Consider the following 23,508-nt stretch of genomic DNA (forward strand, 5'->3'; position numbering starts at 1 on the left):
AAAAAAAAAAAAAAAAAAAAAAAAAAAAAATGGGTGCCTTCTCAAAAAAGCAAGCCATCACACACTTGACAATTTCTTAGCAATTATAAAAAAATTTTGCTTACTCAATATTTATCAAGATTGCAGTTTCAATGGTGATAAAAACAAATTGTGGCTGGTGTGTGTGTGTGTGTGTGTGTGTGTGTGTGTGTGTGTGTACAGCTACTAATCCTAAGACAGAGAGCCTCTTCTCCTTTCCTTGACAGGAAAGCAACCCAGCTCCCTCTCTAAAGATAGCAATTCCTTCCTTGGGCCTAACATCCTGATTATTCTTTTGCAGGGCTTCCATATTTACTTTTCCTTTTTTCAAGACAAGTCCATAGAAAACATATCTTACAAAAAGGCAAATAATGCCCCCTCGTGGCTAAAATCCTAAATACAGACGCTGTTAAATTCACTTCAGCGGGTAGAAATGGAGACATATTTATTCACCCAGTTAGATATATACTGAGCCAGCCTCTGTGGGCATTCAGTAACAATTGAGATGTGTCTTCTGCTGCTATCCTTGAAGGAACTTATGCAGTAATTTTAGGAAATTGAGAAGGGAAATCTCACTTCTAAGGATACCATAATAAAATGTCAGTAAATGAACCCTTACGTTTCACCTCTTTTCCAGAATATAAATATCTATTATTGTTCATGGTGAAGAATTTTAATAATACTAGTCGAAATAGATAAATAAAAACTATATAAGAAGAAGTATATAATGCATTTCATGTAAGTCTGTCTCATAATGCCCGCTCCCAGAAATAACCAGTTAATGGTTTGATATACTGTATATCTCTCAACATTTTTTATATATGTGCATACATATATGTATTTTTAAAGTAAATGTGCTCAGACATTTCTACTTGTACATCAGCTTTTTAATACTTTATGATATAACCATACGATCCAGCACTCCCACTGCTAGGTGTATACCCAAAAGAAAGGAAATCAGTATGTTGAAGAGATATCTGCACTTCCATGTTTGTTGTAGCACTGTTCACAGTAGCCAAGATATGGAAGTGACCTATGTGTCCATCGACAGATGAATGGATAAAGAAAATGTGGTACTTATACGTAATAGAGTACTACTCAGCCATAATTAGATTCAGTCACTAGCAACAACGTGGATGGAACTATGGATCATTATGTTAGTGAAATAAACCAGGTAGAGAAAGACAAACATCACATGTTCTCACTTATTTATGGGGATCTAAAAATCAAAACAATTGAACTCATGGAGACAGTAGAAGGATGGTTACCAGAGGCTGGGAAGGGTAGTTGGCGGTTAGGGAGCAGGTGAGGATGATTAATTGTTGCCAAAAAAAAAAAAAAATAGAATAAGGCATAGTTTTTTTTTTTTTTTTTTGAGACGGAGTCTCGCTCTGTCGCCCAGGCTGGAGTACAGTGGCCGGATCTCAGCTCACTGCAAGCTCCACCTCCCAGGTTCATGCCATTCTCCTGCCTCAGCCTCCCGAGTAGCTGGGACTACAGGCGCCTGCCACCTTGCCCGGCTAGTTTTTTGTATTTTTTTTTTTAGTAGAGACGGGGTTTCACCGTGTTTGCCAGGATGGTCTCGATCTCCTGACCTCGTGATCCACCCATCTCGGCCTCCCAAAGTGCTGGGATTACAGGCTTGAGCCACTGCGCCCGGCCCATAGTATTTGATAGCACAACAGGGTGACTATAGTCAATAATAATATAATTGTACATTTAAAAATAACTAACAGGGTGTAATTGGATTGTAGCACAAAGGATAAATGCTTGAGGGAATGGATACCCCATTTTCTGTAATGTGATTGTTACACATTGCATGCCTGTATGAAAACATCTCAGGTACCCCATAAATATATACATCTACTGTGTACCCACAAAATAAAAAATAAAATATTATTTTAAAAAACTTTCTGATATAGCTAGCACAGCCCTCTTTGTTATGTTTCTTAGTAGTTGCCTAGTATTTCACTGAATCAATGAAACAACCCATTTAACCAATCCATTATTTGTAGTCATTTACATGTCTCCAGTTATTCAGTATTATAGACAATGGATGCTGTATCAGCAGTCACCAAGATCATCCTCAGGCTCCCTCAGGCTCACTTATTTACTAGGAGGATTCACAGAACTCAGAAGAGCTGATATATGAAGCTATGGTTTATTAGGGTGAAAGAATACAGATTAAAATTCAGCAAAGGGAAAAGGCCCAGGGGTGAAGTTCAAGAGAAACCAGAGATGTGCTTAATTTTCCCAGCAATGATGTATGGCAACATGTGTGAAGTATTGCCGAGAAGGAAGCTCACCCAAGCCTTGGGTTTTTGTTTTGTTTTGTTTTGTTTTGTTTGAGACGGAGTCTTGCTCTGTCGCCCAGGCTGGAGTGCAGTGGCTGGATCTCAGCTCACTGCAAGCCCCGCCTCCCGGGTTTACGCCATTCTCCTGCCTCAGGCTCCGGAGTAGCTGGGACTACAGGCGCCCGCCACCTCGCCCAGCTAGTTTTTTGTATTTTTAGTAGAGACGGGGTTTCACCGTGTTAGCCAGGATGGTCTCGATCTCCTGACCTCGTGATCCGCCCGTCTCGGCCTCCCAAAGTGCTGGGATTACAGGCTTGAGCCACCGCGCCTGGCCTTTAAGCCTTGGGTTTTTATTGGGGGTCAGTTACATGGGCACGCATCATCTGCATGACTGACCTTACCTACTCAATTTCCAGCTTCCCAAGAGGTTCAAACTGATACAGCATAGCCCAGGGCCTCAGGCACACCGAAACATGCTTTACCATAGTCACCCTATTAGCACATCTAGTCAAACTGATATAGTGTGGCATGAGGAGTTGGTCAAGGGCCAGTCCTCCCGAAGACAGACCATTCTTTGAACTTGCAGGGCTTGAGCAATCAGAGCTGCAGTCAACCCTTTACTACACATACGTCTTTTATATTTATGATCTGAACACTGAGTAGGCCTTCAGCAGCCCGTTCCCACAGGTCTGCTTCCATGTATGTTCTCCACAGAGAACATTCATATATTCGCCACTCTCCTCAGGCAATTTTTCCTCAAACTGGCTATTCTTCTCACAGCTCTATCCTCACAGCATGTAAACTAGATTTTTATTTCACCCAGAAAACAGAAACTGTCAGAAGAGAATGCCTTTAACTTCTTGCCGCCAAACTCCTGAGCCTCCCTCCATCCCTGCCCATTATTTTCTTCTTTCCTCTGGTTACCATGGGAAAGGGTAATCGGTCCACCTGGCTTTGGATCCCATTCTACCCCCTAATTAATTCAAGGACTCCTTTTTTCCTGTATCTTTAACTGTTTTCCCTCTTCTGATATGTCTACAACTTTTACTATAGAAAAAAGAAAAAGAAAAGAAACACCTCCCTCTTTCACACTTCTCTTTGGATATGGTCTCTTCTTTCTCTCATCTTGAAAGATGAGTCCACACCCACTGCCTCCATTGTCCTGCTTTGCACTTCCTCCTTGCCCCCTGCAGTCAGGTTCCCTTTCCCCAACCCCACTCCCAACAATCTCACCAAAACTGCTCTCACTATGGATACTAAGACCTTGTGATTGTTAAACCCAATGAAAGCTTTGAGTCCTCACTTTGTTTGGCCTATCTAGTATGACCCATCCTTGGCTTCTAAAATACCAATTTTTCTTATTGTCTCTTCCACTATGACTCAGTTTCTGTTATGGGTTCCTCTTACTTATGTGTCCCTTAAATCTCATTTTTCCTCAGCAATTGCTCAATTCTTTTTGTATTTTGTTCTCTCATCCTAGGCAATCTCATCAATCCTAGCTCACTCATAAAATGATGCGTGGAGCTGGACATGTTGGCTCACGCTTGTATCCCAGCACTTTGGGAGGCCGGCGGGTGGATCACCCGAGGTCAGGAATTCACGACCAGTCTGGCCAACATAGTGAAACCTGTCTCTACCAAAAAAAAAAAAAAAAAATTAGCCAGGCGGGGTGGTGCGCACTTGCAATCACAGCTACTTGGGAGGCTGAGAATAGCTCGATCTGAGGCAGGAGAATAGCTGAGGCAGGAAAATAGCTTGAACCTGGGAGGTGGAGGTTGCAGTGAGCTGAGATTGCACCACTGCACTGCAGGCTGGGCGACAGAGCGAGACTCCATCTCAAAAAGAAAAAAAAAAATGATGATGATGATAATGATTGGATCTCTTTTTTACCTGTTTTCTGAGTGTCATATCCCAGTCTTCAGTCAGCCAATGATGACATTTACTTTTCTCCAAACTGTCCCTCTTCCTTTGTTCCCCATCTTGGTGAATGAAATCGTCATCCACTCAATCACTCAAACTAGAAATAAAGTTATCTTTTATTCTTCCCTCTTTCCTCTCCCATATCCATTTGGTCTCAAAGCCTCTTCCCTTCTGCCTTTTTAATCACTCTTAAACACATTCCATTCCTCTGTGTTTCCTCTACCAGTACCCTTCATTCCTTGACTCAATTATTGCCTTAATCTCTTTTTTTTTTTTTTTTGAGACGGAGTCTTGCTCTGTCGCCCGGCTGGAGTGCAGTGGCTGGATCTCAGCTCACTGCAAGCTCGGCCTCCCGGGTTTACGCCATTCTCCTGCCTCAGCCTCCCAAGTAGCTGGGACTACAGGCGCCCGCCACCTCGCCCAGCTAGTTTTTTGTATTTTTAGTAGAGACGGGGTTTCACCGTGTTCGCCAGGATGGTCTCGATCTCCTGACCTCGTGATCCGCCCGTCTTGGCCTCCCAAAGTGCTGGGATTACAGGCTTGAGCCACCGCGCCCGGGCCTTAATCTCTTAATTGGACTCTGTCTCTAGAATTGTCCTCCCAGCCTATTCCACACACTGTAGTCAGGGTTGTTTTCTAAAATTCAAATCAAGTGGTATTATTCTGCTGCTTAAACTTCGTTAACAGTCTGCATGATCCTTAGGAAAAATTTAAAACTTCTTAGCAAGGCATATGTTGCCCTTATGACCTGGTCATGCCTATCTTTCCAGTGTCCTGAAAGCAACTGTGAACACCATCTGCATCATCCTTCTTTCTCACTTTTACACATTTACACTTCAATGGGGCTTTCTGGCCTTTGTGCCTTTGAAGATGTTGGTCCTTCTGCTTAGAACTTCTTTCCTCATCTCCCTCCTTTTTCCCTGACAAATTCCCACTCATCCTTCAAGATGCAGATCAAGCCTCACCTCTTCTGGGAGGCCATTCCTGATTACCCCCCTTCCATTACGATTGGATGCCTCCATGTGCTCCCTTAGTACACTGTCCTTCCCTCTACTATAACACTAATTAGGCTATTTACTTACTTTCACTCCAGCATTTCACCAAGTTCTTTGAGGGCAAAGACTGTCACACATCTTTATATCCTCAGCATCTACACTTGTGCCTTATTTTACTTAGCATAATGTCTTCAAAGTTTTTATTGTTGTTGAGATGGAGTCTCGCTCTGTCACCCAGGCTGCAGTGCAGTGATGCGATCTTGGCTCACTGCAACCTCCACCTCCTGGGTTCAAGGGATTCTCCTGCCTCAGCCTCCCGAGTAGCTGGATTATAGGCATGCACCACCATGCCCAGCTAATTTTTTTGTTTTTGTTTTTGTTTTTTTGAGACAGAGTCTCAGTCTGTTGCCCAGGCTAGAGTGCAGTGGCATGAGTTCAAGCTGGTTCAAGCAATTCTCCTGCTTCACCCTCCCAAGTAGCTGCGATTACAGGCGCCCGCCACCATGCCTGGCTAATTTTTGTATTTTTAGTTGACATGGGGTTTCACCATGTTGGCCAGGTTGGTCTTGAACTCCGGACCTCAGGTGATCCACCTGCCTTGGCCTCCCAAAGTGCTGGGATTACAGGTGTGAGCCACTGTGTCTGGCCTTTTTTTTTTTTTTTTGGTAGAGATAGGTTTTTGCCATGTTGGCAAGGCTGGTCTCAAACTCCTGACCTCAGGTCATCTGCCAGCCTCAGCCCCACAAAGTGCTGGGATTACAGGCGAGAGCCACCATACCTGACTTCAAAGATAATCTATGCTGTAGCATATGACGGAATTTTCCTCTTTTTTATGGCTGAATAATAGTTCATCATGTGTATATACCATATTCTTTCTTTCTTTCTTTCTTTCTTTCTTTCTTTCTTTCTTTCTTTCTTTTCTTTCTTTCCTTCCTTCCTTCCTTCCTTCCTTCCTTCCTTCCTTCCTTCCTTCCTGCCTTCCTTCCTTCTTTCTTTCTTTTTTGGAGACAGAGTCTTGCTCTATCCCCTAGGCTGGAGTGCAGTGGCACGATCTTGGCTCACTGCAACCTCCATCTCCCTGGTTCAAGTGAGTCTCCTGCCTCAGCCTCCTGAGTTCCTAGGATTACAGGTGCCCACCACCCTGCCAACCTGATTTTTATATTTTTAGTAGAGATAGGGTTTCGCCATGTCAGCCAAGCTGGTCTTGAATTCCTGGCCTCAGATGATCCACCTGCCTCGGCCTCCCAGAGTGCTGGGATTACAGGCATGAGCCACTGTGCCTGGCCCCTACCACATTTTCTTTATCCATTAATCCATGATGGACTTTTGGGTTACTTCTACCTTTTTGCTATTATGAATAATGTTGCCGTAAATATGGGTGTGCAAATATCTTTGAAATCACACTTTCAATTCTTTTGGCTATGTAATCTAGAAGCTGGATCATGTGGTTATTCTATTTTTAATCTTTTGAGGAAACTCTGTAATGTTTTCCCTAGTGGTTGGACCATTTTACATTCCCTTCAGTAAGGCACAAGGGTTCCAATTTTTGCACATCCTTGCCAATACTTATTTTCTGTGCTTGAAAAAAATACCAGCCATCCTAATGGGTATAAGATGATATATCATTATAGTTTTGATTTGCATTTCTGTAATGATTAGCAACTTGAGCATCTTTTTCCTATGCTTTGTGGCCTCTTGTATATCTTCTTTGGAAGAATGTCTATTCAGCTCATTTGCCCAGTTTTTTGAAAATTCTGTTACTTGTTTTTCTGTCGTCGAGTTGTAGTTTTTTTTTATATGTTCTGCATATTAACCTGTCAGATATATGCTTTGCAATTATTTTTTCCCATTCCATACATTGCCTTTTCACTCTATTGACTGTTTTGCTTGATATACTGACATTTTAAAGTTTGATATAGTCCCATTTGTCTATTTTCACTTTTGCTGCCTGTGATTTTCGTATTTTATCCAAGAAATTGAGGGAGAAGGAAAGGAACAATCAGTTAGGTAGACAGCTAAGGCCAGCCCTTGGAGAAGCAGACTGCCTGAAAAATCACAGCTACAAGCAAAATAGAGCAGCTCAGGCAAAACTCAGGCTGCACCTGCATAGATAAGCAGGCAGGGTCTAGTATGGATGCCTTTCATCCTTCGTGTAATTGGCCAGCTCCCAGGAAAAACTTTCCTCCTCTTTTCAGGCATATACATAGTGGACTCTGTGGGAACCTGCACAAGGAGGATGCGACCTTACCTAAAACAAACCCACAGTGATACAAACAAGAGAAGCCATGCTTTGTGCTTGCCTAGAGACATACCCACATCTGTAGAAGATAAGGGAAGTTGCACAGACAGCTTTATTCATAAGAGAAGTTACTCAAACAGCTATAGAGATGAGAGGTGTTTCTTATAACATGTTTTGAATTCAACTGTAAAAATGGCACCCCACTTGGGCTCCCCTCTCTGCTGTGGAGAGCTTTCTTCTTTTGCTTATTAAACTTTTGCTTCAACCTCACTCTTTGTGCCCACACTCCTTAATTTTCTCAGTCATGAGACAACAAGTTCGGATAACATGTTAGACAATGAGACCATTGACCCTTACCTGTTTCAATTTTTTTTTTCAAATCCAAGGCCATGAAGCTTTCCCCATGTTTTCTACTAAGAATGTTATATTTTTAGATCCTTAATCTATTTGGAGTTATTTTTTGTATATGGTCCAAGGTAAGGGTCCACCTTCATTCTTTTGCATGTAGATATCTAGTTTTTGCCAACACTGTTGAGGAGATTGTCCTTTTTCCATTGTGTGGTCTTGACACTCTTTTTGAAGATTATTCTAACATATATGCAATGTGGCAGGTGATCAACAACTTTCTGGGCTGGTGACACAGGTGGTAGGAAGAATTTACCAACACAGTTGTAGGTAAAGAAAGACAGGTTTATTAGAGAAAGTATGAAAATATATTGCAAAGGTGCAACAGGCAGGTCAGCAAGAGAGAAGTTGACTGCTAGGAAACAAAGGCTTGCTGGGGATTTTGTAGAATGGTGCTTACGTTGTGTGCAGAAGAGGGCTTTGTGCAGTACTAATAATGCCAAGGTTGCAGTGAACTAACTTCTATTTTTCTATCAGTTGGGGGTCTGGTGATGGCTGGGCACAGGCAGATTTTGAGTTATTTGCATAGCAGGGCTGTGTGTCCTGGACCATGAAGAAAGGCAGACTTGTGGCTTATCTGCTTTCTCCTTTTGCTTCCCTTCTTCCAGCCAGCCTGACTCCTTTTCCCTAATTAGGACTCCACATGCAAGGGTTTGTTCTCTTCCAGAACAGAGACAGATCGATGTATCTATCTTTATACCAGCATTATAACTTCTACGTCTTGACCAATTACAACTTTAGTATCTCTCTCGCCTGTCCTCTGTTGTGGGAAGTCAGAGACCCTGAATGGATGGACCAGCTGAAGCCATGGCAGAAGAACATAAATTGTGAAGATTTCATGGACATTTATTAGTTCCCTAAATTAATAGTTTTATCATTTCTTACACCTGTCTTTACTGCAATCTCTGAACATAAATTGTGAAGATTTCATGGACATTTATCCCTTCCCCAATCAGTACTCTTGTGATTTCCTATGCCTGTCTTTATTTTAATCTCTTAATCCTGTCATCTTTGTAAGCTGAGGATGAATGTCACCTCAGGACCCTGTGATGATTGCGTTAACTGCACATATTGTTTGTAGAGCATGTGTATTTGAATAATATGAAATCTGGCACCTTAAGAACAGGATAACAGTGATTTTCAGAGAACAAGGGAGATAACCTTAAAGTCTGGCTGCCTGTGGGCAGGCAGGACAGAGCCATATTTCTCTTGTTACTGAAAATGGGCAAGATAAATATTGCTGAATTATTTCCCTAGTAAGGAATATTAATAATTAACAGCCCTGGGAAAAGAATGCATTCCCAGAGGAGGCCTCTAAAATGGCTGCTCTCGGGGTGTCTGCCTTATGCAGATGTAGATAGGGATGAAACACCACCTAGTCTTCTGCAGTGCCCCCAGGCTTGCTAGGATTAGGAAATTCCAGCCTGGCAAATTCTAGTCAGACCAGTTCTCTGCTCTTGAACCTTGTTTATCGATGACAATGCGTGCACAGCTGGACATGGAAGTTCATTAGTGATTCTAGTTTCACTCCGACCTTGTGAACTCGCCCTGACCTCCTGCCTTGTGATCTTTTGTCGCCCTTGAAGCATGCGATCTCTGTGACCCAAACCCAATTTGTGCACTCCCTCCCTTTTGAAAATTGCTCATAAAAACTTGCTGATTTTGTGGCACAGGGAGCATCATGGAACCTGCCGACATGTGATGTCTCCCCTAGACACGGAGCTTTAAAATTTCTCTCTTTTGTATTCTTTCCCTTTATTTCTCAGACCAGCTGACACTTACGGAAAATAGAAAAGAACCTACGTGAAATATTGGGGGCTGAATTTCCCCCAATAGTCCTCCCTAACAAGAGATATATAAAAGATACTCATAGTACTGAGTATCTTCCTGCAACATTCAATCTGGAGCAAAGCCGGCTTCCTTAAACCTTTTCCAAAAATCCCCAAATAAAAGCCCAAAATCTGTATAGGATCTTCCTAACATCCTCGTGCTGAGATGCCCTGAAACTCTCCATAGCTCATGACTGAGTAATAAAACCAACTTGCTTAATTAAAGTTGGTTTCGGGTAGTCCTGGCTGGAGGACATTGACTTACAAAAATATAGGATTAACATCTTCAAAATAAATAGACAGTAAACATCAACAAGGATTCACACACCAATAATGAAATTGGGCAGAAAAAGGAAAAAAATCATAAGATGCAAAGTACAGATGGCTTTATAATACTGAAAATAATTGCACTTCAAACGCATAAAGTGACGCTTCTGATTCAGCTGACACGATCTTTATTTCACATTTGAGTTCAGCTGCTCCTGATGTCTCTTTCCTGAAAATTTCAATACTAAAAGCTACAGAAACCCTGTATTTGGGGAAACTTATCCTTTACCATCAACTTTGGGGTGGGGGTCAGAGGGAACACGGGAGGAAAGGCGGCGCTGAATGGGGCCCAGGCTCCGCTCCTTAGCTATAATCCATTTTCCTGCGGCCAACGTGGTCCTCCGAGGGAGCTGCTGAGCCGCTGAGGCTGGCAAGTCCCAGGGGAAGGATGTTCTAGCCGGAGCCTACTCGATGGTGGGGCAGGAGTCGCCTGGTCTCTGGGCGCGGCCATGTTGGAGGCTCCGGGCCAGAGTTGTGGCTGCGAGCTCTGTAACCCCAGTGCCAGCAGAGCCAGCTGCGCCGGGCAGATGCTGGAAGTGCAGCCAGGACTGTATCTCGGTGGGGTCGCGGCCGTCGCGGAGCCAGACCACTTGAGGGAAGCGGGCATCACGGCCGTGCTAACGGTGGACTCGGAGGAGCCCAGCTTCAAGGCGGGGCCTGGGGTCGAGGGTCTGTGGCGCCTCTTCGTGCCAGCGCTGGACAAACCCGAGACCGACCTGCTCAGCCATCTGGACCGGTGCGTGGCTTTCATCGGTCAGGCCCGCGCTGAGGGCCGTGCGGTGTTGGTGCATTGGTGAGTGGCCGGGTCAGTGGGCGACGTGCACCCTTTTCCTTCCGAGGCCCTCGGGAGGACGAGAGCGCGGTCATGCCTCGTGAACCTCCTCCAGCTGCCTCCCGCAGGAGGCGTGTATCCAAGAGAGGAGGAGGCTGGAGGCCGGCCCCTGGTGTGTGCAGACTTTCATTCATTCACGCTTCAGTTGGTTCTTCCTGCAGCAACAGAGGGCGGGGGAGGTGTCATCCGATAAATGACAAATTACCTACGCCCCAAGGAGTTTACAGCTCTATTGGAGAAGCTAGACACCCACCCCGATGATTGTAATGCAGATTAGGTTGCTTGGTGTCTTGTAAACAGGATTTACAAAGATTTAGGGTTCAATGTTTTTGTTTGGGATGAGTAGGGGGTGGTTGATGAAGAGGAGAATTGGTTTGGATCTAAAGGATCCCTGGGCTTTACCTAGGGAGGAGATAGTTGCAGCAAAGACAAAAAGAAAATGGGAATCCTGGCAAGGCGCGGTGGCTCACGCCTGTAGTCCCAGCACTTTGGGAGGCAGGCGGATCACGAGGTCAGGAGTTCCAGACCAGCCTGACCAATATGGTGAAACCACGTCTCTACCAAAAATACAAAAATTAGCCGGGTGTGGTGGCACTCGCCTGTAGTCCCAGTTACTCGGGAGGCTGAGGCAGGAGAATCACTTTGAACCTGGGAGGCGGAGGTTGCAGTGAGCCGAGGTTGTGCCACAGCACTCCAGCCTGGGCAACAGAGCAAGATTACATCTCAAAAAAAAAAAAAAGAAAAGAAAAGAAAATGGGAATCCCTAAGCAGTTCTTGGTTGGATTGGAGTATAATAACAATAGTTTAAATTTATTGAGCACGTAAAAGACAGAAGATAGTGATAGAATCGAAAGAAGTCTGGGACCAGATTTTGAGGTGAAAGGAGATTGGATTTGTTTTTGTTTTGTTTTATTTATTTGTATTTTGAGACAGGGTCTTGCTCTGTCACCCAGGCTGCAGTATAGTAGCGTAATTACGGCTCACTGCAGTCTCAACCTCCCAGGCTCAAGTGATCCTCCCACTTCAGCCTCCAGAGTAGCTGGGACTACAGGCATGCGCCACCACATCCGGCTAATTTTTTGTAGAGGTGGAGTCTCACTTTGTTGCCCAGGCTGGTCTCCAATTCCTGGGCTCAAGCAATCCCGTACCTCGGCCTCCCAAAGTGCTGGGATTTCAGGGGTAAGTAAGCCACTGTGTCTAGCCAGGAGTTTGGATTTGTTCTGAGCCATTATAAAAATTTTAAAAATTACTGTTATTATTTTTGAATAGATAATACAGTCACATGGTTCAGAATTCAAAAGGAAAAAGGAATAATTCTTTTGTACTTGATAATATTTCAGAGGCAATGGGCTTATCTGAGAAGTAGAAATGAAGTGGGCCTAAACTTTACTATTAATAGGGGGCTGGGTTTTGTGTGTTTTTTTTTAATTGTTGCTATTTGCTGTTTTATTTTAAAGGTCTCTTTTTCAGTCACGCAGGAGTCAGTCGAAGTGTGGCCATAATAACTGCTTTTCTCATGAAGACTGACCTACTTCCCTTTGAAAAAGCCTATGAAAAGCTCCAGATTCTCAAACCAGAGGCTAAGTGGGTTCTTTTTTTATAGTAATAATTCTACTTTTGTGATGTTATTTTAAGAAAATGAAACTTTGTATTTCTTTATCATTACAGGATGAATGAGGGGTTTGAGTGGCAACTGAAATTATACCAGGCAATGGGATATGAAGTGGATACCTCTAGTGCAATTTATAAGCAATATCGTTTACAAAAGGTTACAGAGAAGTATCCAGGTAAGTAATAATCACTAGTGTGCAATGGGCTTTCTAAATGTCATTTACTTTTGGCATTGCATGCATTACCTCACTTCCAGCAATCCCTGAGAAACTATTGTTTCTTTTTGAAACTGATTTAGCTAGAGATAACTTATTCAAAATCACATGGTTTATAAATGGCAGGGTCGGGATGTGCCCAGAACCTAAGTACTTAAATCACTGTCCTCTCCTACCTTAGCCTGATTTCTCAACACTGGAATTTGATTTTTTTTTTTTTTTAATTTTAATTTCTGAGGTTAGCACTTCTTGCCTCAATTTGACATTAACTGAATTTATCTGAAAATGCAGAGTTGATTTTGACAAATTAATACATTTTAGTTATGTCATATAGAATTGCAGAATTTACCTCAAGAACTCTTTGCTGTTGACCCAACCACCGTTTCACAAGGATTGAAAGATGAGGTTCTCTACAAGTGTAGAAAGTGCAGGTAAAATATTTTGTATCGTTTGGATATTTTATCTTCTCAATAACTGAAAAGTAGTTAAAGTTTTATTTTCTTAAATTTCTGTAGGAAGATTTTGTTTAATTGAATAATATAGAAATTTTTAGTTCAGATCTGTTTTCAGGAAGAATATAAATTTTTTTTTTTTTTTTTTGAGATGGAGTCTCGCTCTGTCGCCCAGGCTGGAGTGCAGTGGCAGGATCTCAGCTCACTGCAAGCTCCACATCCCGGGTTTACGCCATTCTCCTGCCTCAGCCTCCTGAGTAGCTGGGACTACAGGCGCCCGCCACCTCACCTGGCTAGTTTTTTTGTATTTTTTAGTAGAGACGGGGTTTCACCATGTTAGCCAGGATGGTCTCAATCTCCTGACCTCGTGATCCGCCCATCTCGGCCTCCCAAAGTGCTGGGATTACAGGCTTGAGCCACCGCGCCCGGCCAAATATAAATTTTTAAAAAGAGAAATAATCAGATTGTAGGGTTATTGAAAATTTAAGTAGCGTAATCAGTGTTAACATTATTTTGTCCTCTAAGCAATATCGCACATTTTGCCGGGTGCGGTGGCTCACGCCTGTAATACCAGCACTTTGGGAGGCCCAGGCAGGCAGATCACCTGAGGTCGGGAGTTTGAGACCAGCCTGGCCAAAGTGGTGAAACCCCGGCCGGGCGTGGTGGCTCACGCCTGTAATCCCAGCACTTTGGGAGGCCGAGGCGGGCGGATCACGAGGTCAGGAGATCGAGACCATCCTGGCTAACACGGTGAAACCCCCTCTCTACTAAAAATACAAAAAAATTGGCCGGGCGTGGTGGCGGGCACCTGTAGTCCCAGCTACTTGGGAGGCTGAGGCAGGAGAATGGCGTGAACCTAGGAGGCGGAGCTTGCAGTGAGCTGAGATCTGGCCACTGCACTCCAGCCTGGGCGACAGAGGGAGACTCCGTCTGAAAAAAAAAAAAAAAAGGTGGTGAAACCCCCTCTCTGGGCATGGTGGCAGGTGGCTGTAATCCCAGCTACTTAGGAGGCTGAGGCGGGAGAATCAGTTGAACCCAGGAGGGGGAGGTTGCAGTGAGGGGTGATCACACCACTGTACTGCAGCATGGGCGACAGAGTGAGACTCTGTCTGAAACAAACAAACAAACAAAAAACAAATACTGCACATTTAATCCATGTTTTCATCCTTTTGGAAGTCATTAATGTTTTTGTTTGTTTGGGGGTTGCAGGCGATCATTATTTCGAAGTTCTAGTATTCTGGATCACCATGAAGGAAGTGGACCTATAGCCTTTGCACACAAGAGAATGACACCATCTTTCATGCTTACCACAGGGAGGCAAGCTCAATGTACATCTTATTTTATTGAACCTGTACAGTGGATGGAGTCTGCTTTGTTGGGAGTGATGGATGGACAGGTGAGAACACATTTTATTTTCTACAATTTTATTTTATCATCTGTATTTTATTCCTTCTTGCATTTTAAACTCTTACTTTAACTAGTGTTTTACTCCATTTAATTCCTTTATTTCTGAAGATTATATCTTTCTCGTGTGGATAAGCCTATCAAAAATAAAATATTTTTCAAAAACCGGCTGATCCAAAATAGTGAACTACTTCTGGTTGAGAGCCCTGGTCTAAGTTAATAAATTTCCTTTAAGGCTATTTATATTTTTTCAAATATAAGACTAACATTTATTTTTAAACTAATTAGAATATATTGGCTGAGCACTCATGCCTCATTAGCTCATGCCTGTAATCTGAGCACTTTGGGAGGCTGAGGTGGGAGGATCGCTTGAGCCCAGGGTTTCGAGACTAGCCTGGGCAACATAGTGAGACCTCATCTCTATGAAAGAAAGTAAACAATTTTTAATTAAAAAAAAAAAGAAAAAATGTATTTAACAAAATTTGAACTTTATAATAAGAGTAGGGTAAATCAGGGATTTTAAAATTAGGTTAAAAGTTCTGTCTTTCTTTTTCTCTGTTGGCTTCCTGTATGTGTCTCTCTTTTCTTCTGATATTTTAGGAAATTGAAATTTAGTATGTTTTACTATGAGATTCTTTTTCATTTCCAGTTAAATAATGCAGCTCATCCTCTTGCTCCTATAACCAGTGTGTGGGGAAAAAAAGAAAAAGAAAGAATGCAGTTCATGTGACATTTTACATAAAAAATTGTTTAACTTGGTGGGAGTGTGCCATGACAGCCACATTTCTCCTTTAGGTTTACTTGATATTAATGTGAAGGTATTCTATAATAATAATAATGATTTTGAAAGTTTGTATGGTTTGTATAAAAGTTTGTATGGTGGCTATTTTATGAAACCCTTTCACTATATTATACCATTTGAAGAATGCCATAGCTTTATAAAATAGGTAGAGCAGTTATATTCACACGTTACGCATGAGGAAACTTTTTTTTTTGAGTTGGAGTCTTGCGCTGTTGCCCAGCCTGGAGTGCAGTGGCGCGATCTCGGCTCACTGCAAGTTCCGCCTCCTGGGTTTAGGCCATTCTCCTGCCTCAGCCTCCGGAGTAGCGGGGACTACAGGCGCACATCACCAGGCCCAGCTAATTTTTTTGTATTTTTAGTGGAGACGGGGTTTCACCCTGTTAGCCAGGATGGTCTCCATCTCCTGACCTCGTGATCCGCCCCCCTCAGCCTCCCAAAGTGCTGGGATTACAGGCGTGAGCCACCGCGCCCGCCCGGCCAGGAAACTGTTTATGAGTAGTGTCTTGCCTAGAAAGTGGTACCCTATGATCAAACTCACATTTTCAGATGATGCTGCTTTTTTAAAAACAGCCTTATTATAGTATAATTCACATACATACAATTTACCTATTTAAGGTGTACAATTCAGTGGTTTTTAAAGCGTATTCACGGTGTTTTTTGCAACCATCATGTATTAGTTCATTTTCACACTGCTATAAAGATAGTACGTGAGACTGGGTAATTTATAAAGGAAAGAGGTTTAATTGATTCATGGTTCTGCATGGCTGGGGAGGCCTCAGAAAACTTATTATCATGGTGGAAGGGAAAGCAGGCCTCTTCTTCACAAGGTGGCAGGAGAGAGAAGCATGTGTGAGGTTGAAACTGTCAAACACTTATAAAACCATCAAAATTTATGAGTACTTATTCACTATGGCCTGAACAGTGTGGGGGAATCTGCCTCCATGATCCAATCAGCTCCCTTCCTCCACACGTGGGGATTACAATTTGATTTGAGATGAGATTTGGATGGGGACACACAACCAAACCATATCACAATTCACATTCCTACTCTTCCCATTCTTTTGTTTGTTTGTTTGTTTGAGACGGAGTTTTGCTCTTGTTGCCCAGGCTGGAGTGCAATGGCGCAATCTTGGCTCACTGCAACCTCCACCTCCCGGGTTCAAGTGATTCTCCTGCTTCAGCCTCCTGAGTAGCTGGGATTACAGGCATGCACCACCACACCTGGCTAATTTTGTATTTTTAGTGGAGACGGGGTTTTTCCATGTTGGTCAGGCTCGTCTCGAACTTCTGACCTCAGGTAATCCACCCGCCTCAGCCTCCCAAAGTGCTGGGATTGCAGGCGTGAGCCACCACGCCCAGCCTCACTTCCCATTCTTGATGGTATTATTTGTAGCAGTTAGAGATTTTAATTTTGGTGATATCTAATTTATCAGTTTTTCTTTTTGGTGGCTTGCGATTCTGGCTTTCTAATTTTACTTAACCTGGGAAACACACACACACATTCCAACCAAGTTAAATACATTTTTACGTGAGATTCTAAATCCTGTGCATACTTATTTGTATACATGTTTGATTTTTTTTCTGTAGAATATATACCTAGAAGTGGAATTCCTGGCTTGAAGAATGTATTTTAAATATTAGTGATATTCCAGGCCGATATTCAAAATGCCCATACAAATTTGGTTTTCAGTAACGGAATGCATGTACCCGTTACCCCATATCCTTGACATAATAGATACTATAAAACTGTTAACATTTTGTCAATCTGTGGGGTAAAAAATGTTAATCCTAAAATGTTTAATTGGAATTTTATGAAAATAGTCATCACCGGGCGCGGTGGCTCAAGCCTGTAATCCCAGCACTTTGGGAGGCCGAGACGGGCGGATCACGAGGTCAGGAGATCGAGACCATCCTGGCTGACATGGTGAAACCCCGTCTCTACTAAAAAAATACAAAAAAAAAATCTAGCCGGGCGAGGTGGTGGGCGCCTGTAGTCCCAGCTACTCGGGAGGCTGAGGCAGGAGAATGGCATAAACCCGGGATGCGGAGCTTGCAGTGAGCTGAGATCCGGCCACTGCACTCCGGCCCGGGCGACAGAGCGAGACTCCGTCTCAAAAAAAAAAAAAAAAAAAAAGAAAATAGTCATCAACCACCATCTTTATGTATTTACCAGCCATTTACAGTTTCCTTTTCTATAAACTGCTTTCATATTCCTAGGACCATTTGTCTATGGGTTTTGTCTCATTCTAGTGTAGTAACTCTATATATTCTAGATGTTAATAGTTCATCTAATATATTGCAACTATTTTCTTCAGTCTATTGCTTATCAGATTTTTTATATGTTTTGTCATATTAAAATGAAGGATATTTACATAATAAAATGTGTTAGTTTTTTTATTTATGGCTTCTGAATTTCTTTTTTATGAGACAGGGTCTTGCTCTGTTGCCCAGGCTGGAGTGCAGTGGCGTGATCTTGGCTCATTGCAACCTCCACCTCCCAGGTTCAAGTGATTCTCCTGCCTCAGCCACCCAAGTAGCTGTGGTTACAGGCACCTGCCACCATGCCCAGCTAATTTTTGTATTTTTAGTAGAGATGGGGTTTCACCATGTTGACCAGGCTGGTCTCAAACTCCTGACCTCAGGTGATCTGCCCGCCTCGGCCTCCCAAAGTGCTGGGAATTACAAGTGTGAGCTACCGCACTCAGCCCACTTCTGAGTTTTATGTCTAATTTTCTATAGCTCAATGTTAAAAATAAAAACTCTTACCTTATACCATGCACAAATCAAAGAGCCAAACATAAAAAATAATGCTATAACTAATTACGTTAGAAGAAAATGCAGTTGTCTTATTAGGCTTTTTTTGATTTACCTATTTTCCTGGAATATCAGTTTGTCTTTATTTTTTTTTATTTTATTTTATTTTTTTTTTGAGAGGGAGTCTCGCTCTGTCGCCCGGTCTGGAGTGCAGTGGCTGGATCTCAGCTCACTGCAAGCTCTGCCTCCCGGGTTCACGCCATTCTCCTGCCTCAGCCTCCCGAGTAGCTGGGACTACAGGCGCCAGCCACCTAGCCCAGCTAGCTTTTTGTATTTTTTAGTAGAGAGGGGTTTCACCGTGTTAGCCAGGAGGATCTCGAACTCCTGACCTTGTGATCCGCCCGTCTCGGCCTCCCAAAGTGCTGGGATTACAGGCTTGAGCCACCGCGCCCGGCCCAGTTTGTCTTTAAATAGCTAAGAAACTGACTTATATGCTGCCAATACATACAATTAGTAATACAGCATGAAAATCCTAACATGCTTTTCTGTACTTTAGCCGTGATGATTTTCATTTGAAATCCTAAATTACAAACTGATTTAAAAGCTATATATACATTTGCCACATCCACAAAACCTTCCTTAATCAAATCGTAAGCTTACCTTTCTCCCTTCAAGCTCCGTGAGTACAACATTCTTCCTATGCAATAATTGTAGTCTACTATCTATTACAGTAAATTTCCAATGCATTTTATCTCACTGATTAGATTATAAACTCAAGGTGGGGACTGTGTCTTGTTTTTATATCCTATATTGATTGCCAAAGATAATGATTTGTTTTGTATAAAAGTGAATGAATAAAGTAACACATTTGCTTTATTTCAGCTTCTTTGCCCAAAATGCAGTGCCAAGTTGGGTTCCTTCAACTGGTATGGTGAACAGTGCTCGTGTGGTAGGTGGATAACACCTGCTTTTCAAATACATAAGAACAGAGTGGATGAAATGAAAATATTGCCTGTTTTGAGATCACAAACAAAAATATGAACAATATTTTATAGCTTGCGAAGAAACTTGCAGATGATATGTACTGCCTTTGCTTCTTATCATTCGTTGCAAATTGTTTATGCTGTTAACATTTCATTTGAAATGGGAGAGGATAAAGTCACTTGATGTAACCTGGAAACTGTTTTACACGGCAATCAAAGCCTTTTGATCATGTACATTTTATTTGATATTAAAATCTTTTATAACCAGATACTGTCTGCATTTCATATATTTTTAAAAGTTCTGATTGTTGGAATGTTATGTGATCTTAAGGTCTGTATAGACAAAATTATGTACAAAAATTTGAAACTATTATATTTAAATGGGTATTCTTTTATTTCTAGACATATAAAGCAGATTTGTTTGGACATATTTTGGAATTATTTCACTTTCTTTCTTTTAAGGGAAATTAGTAAACCCGTACATGTCTGGATTTTTTTTCTTGGAAATGGAAAGGCCATTAGTAAAATGCTGATTAAAATGCAGTTTTCCTATTGCTGTTCTGTAGGGAAAGGATAGGTTAGCCTGTTGCTGTGTTATTATAGATAGAAGTAAGTTTAAGAGACTCCATTTGGCTCTGTATTTGAGATGCTGTTAATCTGTGACTCTACCCCCAATCTGGTCCTTGCTAGAAACATTGCTGTGCTAATTAAAGTTAAAAGGATTTTGGGAGGTAAGGAATGTGCTTTGTTAGGTAAATGTTTAAAGCCTGCTTGTGGTTAAAAGTCAGTACCATTCCTTTAAATCTCAGTAAAAGAAAAACTGTCTCCTGCCTGATCCTGGGAAGATGCAACAGCTCCGTGTACCTGTATGCCTTACTGCTTATTTACTCCCTTATCTTTTTAGGCAATAAATACCGAGGGAACTCAGAGACCAGTGCCAGTGTGGGTCCTCTGAAAGCACAGCACTGGTCCCCTGGGGCCCCGCTTTTCTTTCTCTATACTTTGTCTCTGTGTCTTTATTTCTTTTCTCAAGTCTCTCGTTTCCACCTAGCGAGAAGCACCCACGGGTGTGGAGGGGCAGGCCACCCCTTCACTGTTCAGTAATCCCAATTATCTATATTATTAGAAAAGTGTTTGAGATGCCTTTTGAAGTGATCTACATAAAGCAATGTATAAATGTTAGATGTGTTTCTAATGATGAAGAAAACAAATGAGAGTTACTATATATCAAGTCATTTTGTAGCCCAATATATGAGTATTGGAAAAGGTAATACTTCCAGATTCGTTTTTTAACCTGGTATATAGAAACTAGAATTATTTTACTCATTATTAATAATTACAATTGGACCTAATTAGATATTTGAACATTCACAGGAGTCAGAATTAACGAATAAAGGCCAGGCGCAGTGGCTTATGCCTATGATCCCAGCACTTTGGGAGGTCAAGGGAGGCAGATCACTTAAGGTCAGGAGTTCAAGACCAGCCTGGCCAACATGGTGAAACCCTGTCTCTACTAAAAATCAAAAATCAGCCAGGCATGGTGGCATACGCCGGTAGTCCCAGCTGCTCGGGAGGCTACTCCAAAAAAAACCCCAAGAATTAAAGAAAAATATTGTCCATAAACACTGTAGTGGGAGTAATTTTAAAATGCAAAAATATGTTATGAATAATGATCCTCTTAAAAAATGCCTAGCTCAGTTTTTTAAATGTATGGGAGTGTTAAGGAAAATTCTTGAGAAAAATCTTAACATTGGACTAGAAGACTTTGTCAGTTTCCATATAGTAATTTTTCTTTCTGTTTTTTTTTTTTTTTGAGATGGAGTTTCGTTGTTGCCAGGCTGAAGTGCAACGCGTGATTTCAGTTCACTGCAACCTCTGCTGCCCAGATTCAAGCGATTCTCCTGCCTCAGCCTCCCAAGTAGCTGGGGATTACAGGCGTGTGCCACTACGCCTTGATAATTTTGTATTTTTAGTAGAGACGGGATTTCCATATGTTGGCCAGGCTGGTCTCAAACTCCTGACCTCAAGTGATCCACCTGCCTTGGCCTCCCAAAGTGCTGGGATTACAGGCGTGAGCCACCACTTCCTGCCATAATTTTTTCTTTTGAGAAAAAAATTACTCCATTTGTTTTAGCTTTCATAAAATCTTACTTTTTTCTTCATATTTTATTCTCTGGAAAGTTTTAAAACACAGGTTGAGGAGGCCGGGTGTGGTGGCTCATGCCTGTCCCAGCACTTTGGAAGACAAAGGCGGGTGGATCATTTGAGGCCAGGAGTTCAAGACCAGCCTGGCCGATAGGTGAAACCCCCATCTCTATTTAAAAAAAATAGTAACAGTTTGCGGCATATGACGTTACCCCTTTTGTAGGTAAAAAGTGGTTACATAGCTGCAGTTTAATATGACTCAATGCCTATCTATCATACACTGTTGGTCGGATTATAAAATCAAATGGTATGGATCAAATGCAATTTTAATTAAGTTGTAAATTCACTAGTCATGCTCCCCACTATTTGCAGGGTTCCAACAGTAATATACATTGAGGCCTATATACTGTTTGTTTAAACTTTTAAAACTTAACAAATTGGCCGGGTGCAGTGACTCACGCTTGTAATCCCAGCGCTTTGGGAGGCCAAGATGGGTGGATCACTTGAGGTCAGGAGTTTGAGACCAGCCTGGCCAACATGGGGGAATCCCGTCTCTACTAAAAATATAAAATTAGCCAGGCATGGTGGTGGGCACCTGTAATCCCAGCTACTTGGGAGGCCGGGAGGCAGGAGAATCGCTTGAACCTGGGAGGCGGACTTTCCAGTGAGCCGAGATTGCGCCACTGCACTCCAGCCTGGGCGACAGAGCTAGACTCTGTCTTAAAAAAATAAAATTATGCCGGGCGCGGTGGCTCAAGCCTGTAATCCCAGCACTTTGGGAGGCCGAGACGGGCGGATCACAAGGTCAGGAGATCGAGACCATCCTGGCTAACACGGTGAAACCCCGTCTCTACTAAAAAATACAAAAAAATAGCGGGGCGAGGTGGCGGGTGCCTGTAGTACCAGCTACTCGGGAGGCTGAGGCAGGGGAATGGCGTTAACCTAGGCGGCAGAGCTTGCAGTGAGCTGGGATCGTGCCACTGCACTCCAGCCTGTGCGACAGAGCGAGATTCCGTCTCAAAAAAAAAAGAAAAAAAAAAAATATAAATCAAGCTATCTGTCAAATAAAATGTTTTATTCTATTATCTTGACAAATACACCTTCGTAATGACCTGTCAGACCAGGTTTGAATTTAGAATTATCTGATTTTGCCGGGCGTGGTGGCTCAAGCCTGTAATCCCAGCACTTTGGGAGGCCGAGACGGGCGGATCACGAGGTCAGGAGATCGAGACCATCCTGGCGAACACGGTGAAACCCCGTCTCTACTAAAAAATACAAAAAACTAGCCGGGTGAGGTGGCGGGCGCCTGTAGTCCCAGCTACTCGGGAGGCTGAGGCGGGAGAATGGCGTAAACCCGGGAGGCGGAGCTTGCAGTGAGCTGAGATCTGGCCACTGCACTCCAGCCTGGGCGACAGAGCGAGACTCCGTCTCAAAAAAAAAAAAAAAAAAAAAAAAGAGGTAAGAGGCCTGAGCAAGCCTTAGAAGCAGGCTTGGAGCTATTTGATGCACTTCTAGAAGGGGGCATCTGTTCTAGCTGGGCACATCACGTTGGCAGTATGGATTCTTATCCTGTGGGGACAGAGTCAGAGGTCAGAGTAAAGTCTTCTAAAGTGTGGGTCCAGGGTAGGGGCTCCTCTTACCTAGACCAAAGAGTGGTATTGTCTCTAGACATAAGGTTCTCTTTCAAATTGTATTTCTACTCCAAGGGTTTAAGTTGAAAACGAATGAGTAGATTCAAGAAAAAGAATTCCATAACATCTAACACTTAACGATTTAAAAAGAAAAGCCTGGTAACTAGAGTGGAAGGAAGCTTCCTTAATCAGAGTATCTACGAAAAATCTGTGGGAAAAAATCTTATTTAGTGGTAAAACTTTTCAAACATTCACATTAAAATTTAGAAACAAGTTAAAAGATGTCTAGCCCCTACCTTCTGTATCGTATTAGAGGTCCTAACCATTGCAGTAAAATAAGGGGCTAGGGCCGGGCGTGGTGGCTCAAGCCTGTAATCCCAGCACTTTGGGAGGCCGAGACGGGCGGATCACAAGGTCAGGAGATCGAGACCATCCTGGCTAACACTGTGAAACTCTGTCTCTACTAAAAAAATACAAAAAACTAGCCGGGTGAGGTGGCGGGCGCCTGTAGTCCCAGCTACTCCGGAGGCTGAGGCAGGAGAATGGCGTGAACCCGGGAGGCGGAGCTTGCAGTGAGCTGAGATCCGGCCACTGCACTCCAGCCCGGGCCACAGAGCAAGACTCCCTCTCAAAAAAAAAAAAAAAAAAAAAA

The 23,508-nt window shown here is 42.7% G+C and overlaps 1 protein-coding gene across 2 annotated transcripts; it reads left to right on the forward strand.

The window, feature by feature from the left end:
- Nucleotides 1-10,450: 10,450 nt before the first annotated feature.
- Nucleotides 10,451-19,349, forward strand: DUSP12 (dual specificity phosphatase 12). Of its 2 annotated transcripts, none has more exons than XM_023190353.2 (6): nt 10,451-10,820; nt 12,330-12,443; nt 12,528-12,646; nt 13,020-13,116; nt 14,347-14,533; nt 18,980-19,349. In XM_023190353.2, exons 1-6 carry the CDS (start codon nt 10,477-10,479, stop codon nt 19,136-19,138), a joined length of 1,020 nt encoding a protein of 339 aa, XP_023046121.1. In that variant the 5' UTR covers nt 10,451-10,476; the 3' UTR covers nt 19,139-19,349. The 2 variants fall into 2 exon arrangements, with proteins under 2 accessions (XP_023046121.1, XP_023046122.1); XM_023190354.2 differs by having other exon boundaries at nt 10,451-10,763.
- The last annotated feature ends 4,159 nt before the right edge of the window (nt 19,350-23,508 follow it).

The sequence above is a fragment of the Piliocolobus tephrosceles genome, chromosome 1 (genome assembly GCF_002776525.5).
Source record: "Piliocolobus tephrosceles isolate RC106 chromosome 1, ASM277652v3, whole genome shotgun sequence".
NCBI classification, from domain to species: Eukaryota; Metazoa; Chordata; class Mammalia; order Primates; family Cercopithecidae; genus Piliocolobus; species Piliocolobus tephrosceles.

What these genes read in the sequence shown, in the direction of transcription:
- DUSP12 (XM_023190353.2), top strand. Translation starts at nt 10,477, where the DNA reads ATGTTGGAGGCTCCGGGCCAGAGTTGTGGCTGCGAGCTCTGTAACCCC. An exon ending in CGTGCGGTGTTGGTGCATTG is followed by an intron (nt 10,821 to 12,329) that starts GTGAGTGGCCGG and finishes TCTCTTTTTCAG; the next exon opens with TCACGCAGGAGTCAGTCGAA. An exon ending in TGGGAGTGATGGATGGACAG is followed by an intron (nt 14,534 to 18,979) that starts GTGAGAACACAT and finishes GCTTTATTTCAG; the next exon opens with CTTCTTTGCCCAAAATGCAG.